A 7,766-nucleotide genomic window follows, 5' to 3' on the forward strand; every position below is an offset into this window, starting at 1 on the left:
CAGGGTAAAGCCTACGTTATAGCCCTGACACACTGCGGGGATTTGCTTTGTGTATCTGCATGTTTGCTCATTTGTGTGTGTTTAAATACAAGATGCACAGATTTAGTTTTTACAGTTTAAGCCTTTTGCAGCATTTTAACGCTGAAAAAATCTCAGATTTCTTGTACATCGTGTCTCACAGTGTGTTTCTCATTTGCTTTTTAGGATCTAAAAAAAGCAAACATACACTGCAAAAATAAAGATATAAAACAGTAGGAGGTGAGCTGTTCAAGGCAGACTGGGCTCAATTAACAAGCAAATGGAACAAATGTTGGTAAAGAAGAAGAAAAAAAGGGAACACAAAACAAACTCAACACAGGCACACACAGATTAAAACTCACCCCACTTTCTGGGAATGTGGTCCAAGCCAGCTCTGTGGTTGCCCACCGGCTGTCCATAAGGGTTTCTGCATAAAAAAGAGGAGGAGGAAGGTTTGACACAAGAATTAACTGGTGTGAGGAAGAGAAAACAAAATCAGTACACAACATTAAAGACCACACACACACACATACACACATCCAAGTTCCCCCCTGCGAGACAAAGGATCCAGGTAAAACTTTCCTTCTCTTTCATAACCTCCACCTACGTGTACTGTTTGTGAAAACGCTGACAAGCATGGCATATTTGTGATGACGCCTAATTAAGGCTTTTTCTCTCTCTCTCTGTGTGTGTGTGTGTGTGAGTTTTTGGCACTCAAAAGTGCACCTCTTTCAATATTCATTTGTGGAACTAAGAACAAAGCATCCTCCAAGATGCCTTTAGTGGGAAATATTCCATCAGCGAGAACTGTTGCAGTGAGGTCAAATAAGCACAGAGAAATGTATTAATACAACACATTTAAAGGGGAGGTTTACGCCCAAGACACAGAAATGTGATGCCTTTTGTTTGACAATTGCCATATCTGAGATGACTTGAGATTTGGCCAATCTTTTCTCCACCTCGCTGTTTTACGACTTCACACCGAGGTGAGAACAGGACACACAATCAGAGGAGAGGCCGCGAATAAACAGCAGGATCCATGAGCACTGTTGTGTCAGCTTGTCAATCAGTTGTCACCCGAGTGGTGGTCCAGACTCCAGAGGTGTGTCTGTAGCACCTCTGAAGATTTGACTCCTCTCTCTGGGTTTTCTGCATGCAGCTGTGAACGTGTTTGGCTCTCGTCGCTCCGTTGTTGTTAGCACATAATTACTGCAACAATTACACTTTCTTCGTGGAGCCTCGATGACACGGCGCCTGCTGTGCACCATTTGCTCGCAAGTCACTGATAACGGCGCTAAAGCAGGGTGGGTGTGAGAGGGCAAACAAAGTGCATGTCCTGTGCAGAACAGCAGCCTGGCCCTGGTCCCGTAGCTTTAACGGTGGATGTTTAGCTATAAAAGACGAGAAACAATGCAGATATACGGGACAGCATGTCCTTGGCTTCAGCGTGCAAATAATAGAAGTTGCTTGATCGAGTCAGTGGATCATTGGTCCATCTGTAGCTGCTGAGCTCGAGCTATTTGCAGTGTTTACAATCTGTGCTCTGTGTTCATTAGAAAAACCACAATGGCTTTTCTTCTCCCTAGAAGATGACAGATAATGAATTGTGATCTGTGCATTACATCTGTGGGTTTTCAAATGTGTGCCGCGGAGAGCAGAGAGAATCTCACCAAAGACGGCAAACAGGCAGCGATCAAACTCTAATTAAAAGCTCATTTCAGTGCTTCATGTGGTCACATTCTCCCTGCAGTAACTGCTTGGACCAAAAGAAAGAGACAAAAACATCCTTGTCCTTAGTTCTCATGCAAATTAGCCTGTCTGTGTGTAAATGAAAGCAGGATGGGACAACTGCTATTTGATGTGACAGATTAAATATCATGTGTTTAGCATATGTTCCTCTAGTTTGGCCAGTCATGGTCCATCATGGTCAGGAGCTGATCCAAAGATTTATAATTCCTTTTAACAGTTTTATAAAATAACCTGCTGAGACATTGTGGGAAATACGCTTGTTTGCTGTCTTGACCACAGTTGAGAAGATTGACACCATTCTCATGTCTAGACAGTCAATATAAAGCTACAACCAGCAGTCGCTCAGCTTACCATAGAGACAGGAAACAGGAGGAAACAACTATATCTTTGTCTACATCGAACAAAATCTACTTACAAGCAATCTTATCACATTTTAAGAATCGTGTTTCTCATATTAAACCCATTTTTAAAATTTGTTTTATTCTACAAATTTAAACAAATAATATAAAGTTAATTCCTGAACTAGAGGTGATAGATTCTGAACTCTGGACATAGCCTTGTTAAGTTTTCCCTCATTTTTCCAGTCTATATGCTAAGTTAGGTTAGCCTGGTGATGGAAGTAGCTTCATAGTTAGCAGGCAGATCTGCCTGTTAGCTTGGTGTGCGACTCCATATAAAATGGCAATGTGACGTGTTGATGATATGTAGATTTTGTGCAAATTGAAGAAAAAATAAAGTCAGTATAATTACTGGTGTTTGTCATTTCTTCCTTTCAAACAAAGACAGGCTACTTGTTTCCCTCTGTTTCCAGTTTGTGTGCTAAGCTAAGCTAACTGGACGTGAAGAAGACAGACATGAGAGTGGTATCCATCTTCTCTTTTAACGTTTGACAAGAGGGAAAACAAAAACATGTTTCTCAAAAAACGACAGCTTGATTTATGGTGTTTTAATGCGTAAATTCATTCCGGGGCGTTTCACAAATTCATGATATTCGCCATGAAGAAACAATGAAGTCTCTCTGAGGTTATTAATGCTTAAACAGACATACCATCATCCACCATCACTGACTGTTGGGTCACGCAGCAGCATGTACATGTTTGCATATCACTGGCGGTTTCACCAGAGTAGGTACAGTAACGATTTCAAACTGAATCTATTCATGGCTCTGAAATGTGACTCCATCCCAGCTAATTTGGTGGCATATTAGCGTCTGAAGTATTCAAATTAACAATCATTAAGTGACGAACCACTAAGCATTAATTAATCACATGAACTCTCAGTCGCTTTATCATTCCTTCATGGGGAGCAACAGGAATCGTGCATTGCTTAAACAGGTGATTTATGGCCTTGAACAGAAATATTTCAAATGCAAATAACCGTGGTTTTAAAAAATGAAAAGTGGGCTGAAATAAACAGATGAGTGGCGCTGCACAAAGTAGAAATCATTGATTTTTTTAAAAAGGGAAAACAAAGTGGCTGCCTTCATCTTTTTGACAATTGAAATGACATTTACTTCTGCATTTTATTATTTATGTATAAAGCAGCGTTTAACAAGAAGAAATAGACTCGTAACTCGTTTGTTAAAGCGCTCGGCCTCTTTTATCTGCGTGCGTGAGGACACAGCCGTTAATAACTCTGGCTGTCGAGCCCCAAATGTTCGTCATGTTCGCGAACAAGGTTGTTTTACTGATTAACACGACTTGAGCCACAGACGAGCAACTAATCAGAGAAATCAGCGGCTGTTGTCTCTGCTCGGCTACACTCGGCCCTGGGAGGCACACAGCCGACTGAACACTCCCAGACTGCTTGCTGCTGCTGATCCATGGATCCAGTCTATCCCCCGGGTGTCTGATCTGGTTCTGCCCCCCCATCCCTCTTCTCCCCCGGCGCCCAGAAGCAACAGAGACAGAATCGCTCAGCCTCAGCGAACCACAGGTTTGAGCCGATGCTCCATTCAACAGGCTCCACCTCCCACAGGGCGCATTCGGGGGGCTGCAGGGTGACCATCTGTAAAAGCCGGGGTTCAAGCCCCCGGTATAAGCAGGATTTCACCCCACTGGAGCCTTCCTGAGCCAGAGGCTGAGTCCCCAGCAGCTGTAGGGGGGCTATTATGCATCCTGACCTTTGACCTCCGTGTGGAGCAAGAGATTTTTCTTTTTCTACAAAGATTTGAAAGAATCGTAATATTTTTACACTGTTTTATCCCCAATCATAAAGTTGGTCAATCTTGCAGAAAATTATATTAAGAAACCATTTATCATACGAGTTGATTTATAAATCAAAGTCACATTGTTATTTCTGTAAGTGTATTAAAATAGATTTTTGCTTGTGAGTGCAGGTTGTACAGCAAATGACAAACACTTGATAAACAGAAAAATGTTTCATAAATCTGAGGTCGATCAGTTGTTTGTAAACCTCCTCACTGTGCTGCAATATACTGATATTTATAAATAGAAATTGTGTTGTCTTTTTATGGATGAAAATGATGTTGTATTGGTATCATTTGAATGCCCAGCCTCACGCTTAATAACAGAGTCCAGACTCACGTTGCCTCAGAATCACAAAAATAAATTTTCAGACATGATCTATGGAAAATGACCCAATCTTCCGCACATTTTCAGGACTTTGTGCTTCCCCTAACCACATATGAAGAACGCAGCGGGAGATTGTCTGGATCAGACGTGGTCACAAAAACACTCAGGCGAGGGGCGGAGCCTGGGTAGAGTGTGCTGGAGGCAGGATATGACGTATGAATCCTGCTGCGGAAATTGCGTGTTTTTGTTTAGAGCACATCGACACCGGTGTCGGCCCTCATCGCCGAAAGCTCTTGAATCTCATTGTCATTCTGAGTTGATATTGTCTTTGTCTTCTACGGCCCCTCAGGAAAAATGTCTGGAAAATACCCAGACTTCAGTGCGTGTCTGAAAGCTGCTTCGGTATCTTACCCTCAAAAAACTATTATCTGCCAGAGTTCAACATCATCAGGCTCAGGATGCCGACGAGTCACTAAAACCTCAGAGTGGAAAAGGGTTTCGTTCGACTACGCCGATCACCACCAAAGTGTTTCATCGTCAAATCACTAAATCCCAGAGACCAGTTAAGATTGAAAAAGATCCCATTTGTTCCACGGTAAATTTACAATGCCTCTGAGATAGCCTCGGTGCTATAACTCAAAACTAGAAATCTTCCCCCCGCTCCCATTGAACGGTGGAGTTGTTTTGCCCCAGGGAGTGGGGGGGGGGGGGGAACAATGCTGCAGAGGGAACTTTAGAGCATCACCACCCGTGGCATTTACTGTTTTGTTTTTTTGATCACCCGCCAGATCCAAAATGCCACACAACTCAGAATTCTCTGAGCGCTTTGGAGGCTCACACACATGCTGATGTTTTATTCACTTTGTGAGAGCGGCTGTGTGATGAAAGGGAGGCCTCGCCTTCTACTACACCGACACTCGCTGCCAACAAGCAAACATATGAAATATTAACAGCCCGACATCATCATCAGTGATCGAAGGATGATAAAACGCGTGGCTATAAACAGATGTTAAAAGGAGGACCTGGGATTTTTGTCACTAAAAATGAACTTTGGAGTGGAATTGTTATTTGCCTGCATCAAAGATGAGTGCGATGCTCAGCTTGACGTCTGATGAGCGCTTTTTTGAAGAAGCAAATCTGACCTAATTCAATCTCGCTTCAGCATTTGATGTTGCAGGTCAACAAATTACGACTCTTGTTGATATTCTGAAGCATAGGAAGCAGACAAATGTAAATGAAGCTCCTCTATTAGTGCGAAAATTGCCTTTTCCGACCATCGTACACACACAGACCACAGAATATTGTGTAAAATGCCCTCCGAGTGGTCATCCATCTCCTTTATGAGCTTTTAAAATAAGAGTACAGTAAACGCAGACTGTAAATGGAAGTAATATGGCATAAAAGTGTCACAGTTGCTGAGGCTTTTACTGCAGTGTGTTGGTGTGAACTGGAGATAAGTCATCGCTGGAGCTTTGGTAAATAAGCACACACGTAGTTGCAGTGTGTGTAGTTGCAGTCCAGTTTGCATCATCCATGCGCAAACACTTGCCAGGCCAAAAAAAAACAAAAAAATCAGATTCAAGCCATGTGTTGAAATCCTCTGAGTAAGCAGCTCAATAATGAGATGTAACTCGCTGAAACAAAAAAGAAAAAACGGGGGGCCTCCCTTTCCCCCCTGTCATTAAAACCTATCTGATGATCTTCCCGTTTTGTTTATCCTCAGAGGACAAGCGTGAGTTAACCCCTGAGCTTTGAGTAACAGTTCGTGGTGCAGGCTGGGGAAACGGGACTGATCATCTCGCGGTGAGAGCCCGGTGGGACCTGGAGGGCTGCTGCCGCTGCATTGATTTACTTGCTGACACCAGAATTGATGAGGGATGGTGGCTGGCCCCGGTCCAGCAGAGGCAGATTGGACAGGGTGGGGGGGGGGGGGAGAGAGAAGGGAGGCGAGAGACGTGTGGCTACAGCTCAGAGAGGAGTTGCTGGGTGGGATGCAGCAGCGGTGGAGGCGGTGGTGGGAGAGGGTGGGCTTCTCCCCCTGGAGCATCACTCCCTGGATGATGGCGGGAGCTAGAGGGACGGCTGCATACTTGTTAAGCCGTTGAGCTTTCATTCTCACACTTGTCATTTTATACATTTCACATGTGTGTCCCTGTGGTGCCTCGGGGGGGCCGGGAGCGATCCACTCCAAGCCTCCACAGCACTGGTATTCCTGAAGCACAACAGCAGGTCCCAATGCTTTGACATGCATCATATGAGGAGCCAGTGTGTTTGCATTGGACTGTCTCCTCTGCTATGGCTCTAACCTGGGGGTCGGTGCAATATCAGTGTGGGCATCCTCGCTCAGCTTGTGGGTGTGACAACAACAGGGGACAATAGCAACAAGGCAGTCCTTCAGCCGCAATGGAAGCACTGGGATGTCATCACACACACAGACACACACACACACACATACACACACACACACACACACACCAGGGCGTGCTGATACATGTGTGCATGTCTTACAATCAGCGAGCAAATTGATACTCAGTAGAATTGCCTATTCCACAGAGCATGTCCACATCATTATCAGCATCATTATTAACAGCTTTAATTTAACATGAAAATGAACAGAGTCTTGTTCAAAGATCTAATTTCACGAAGGATAAATCTGCAGTGTGCTTTATTTAAACTGACGTGATGCACTGATCCCAGAATGATTTCAATTACAGGAGTAAATAACCTTACTTTCTGTTCCTATGAATATATATTGGGTTTATATGTATACAGGTAAATGAATGAGGATTCCCCCCCCCCCCCCTTGTGCCAATAGAGAGTTTTAATTCGGATCCATGCATTCTGCCCATTGTCCATCGATGGGAGACATGAAGTAGAGATGGAAATGTCATATGGAAATATCCACGTACCTTCTACAGCCAGCACCACGGGGACAACGAGGCTGCACACCCACAGCAGGTAATCCATTGTCATAGAGCGGGCGTCTGCAACATGAAGGGAGGTGTGTGTGGACTGGACCCTTCGTGTGGATGGATGGAGACTCACAGCACCGCAGCACCGCTTCTCGCTCCTCTTCTCGCTCTCATGTCTTCAGCCGTGCACCGGATCTGTCACTTCCACATTCCACCCAAAACGAGAGGAAAATTTCAAAAAATTAAAAATCCTCCAAAATCCTCTCCTGCCTGCTCCCGGGTCCGTTATTCCCGCGGTGACCGGAGCGCTCCTCTGCGTCTCGTTCCCTTTCTTCCTCCTCACTTCACCCAGCCACGCCGATCCTCCGTCCGGGGGAGCATCTCCGGAAAGCTGCCCGGCGCACAGGCTGCTGTAGCGGGATGGAGCTGCGGTCTGTGTCCGGTGAGGGGGGGTGGGGAGCTGGTTCGCAGGGTTCACACTTTGGACAACTCCGCGTAGCTGTTGCTCCTCAGTGAGGGATGTGCGTCGGAATGGCAACACTGGGACACAGAG

General features: G+C 44.9%; 1 protein-coding gene across 1 annotated transcript in view; it reads right to left on the reverse strand.

Annotated features, from left to right (window-relative positions):
- The window catches only part of ephb3a (eph receptor B3a), a 32,788-nt gene extending 25,514 nt beyond the window's left edge, over positions 1-7,274 (reverse strand). The window contains exons 1-2 of the mRNA XM_061084011.1: positions 7,211-7,274; positions 381-445 (exon numbers count right to left, since the gene is read on the reverse strand). Coding sequence (XP_060939994.1) covers positions 381-445; positions 7,211-7,274 — 129 coding nt within the window. The remainder of the gene's footprint in view (positions 1-380; positions 446-7,210) is intronic.
- Positions 7,275-7,766: the final 492 nt, after the last annotated feature.

Source organism: Limanda limanda, chromosome 13 (genome assembly GCF_963576545.1).
Source record: "Limanda limanda chromosome 13, fLimLim1.1, whole genome shotgun sequence".
Classification (NCBI taxonomy): Eukaryota; Metazoa; Chordata; class Actinopteri; order Pleuronectiformes; family Pleuronectidae; genus Limanda; species Limanda limanda.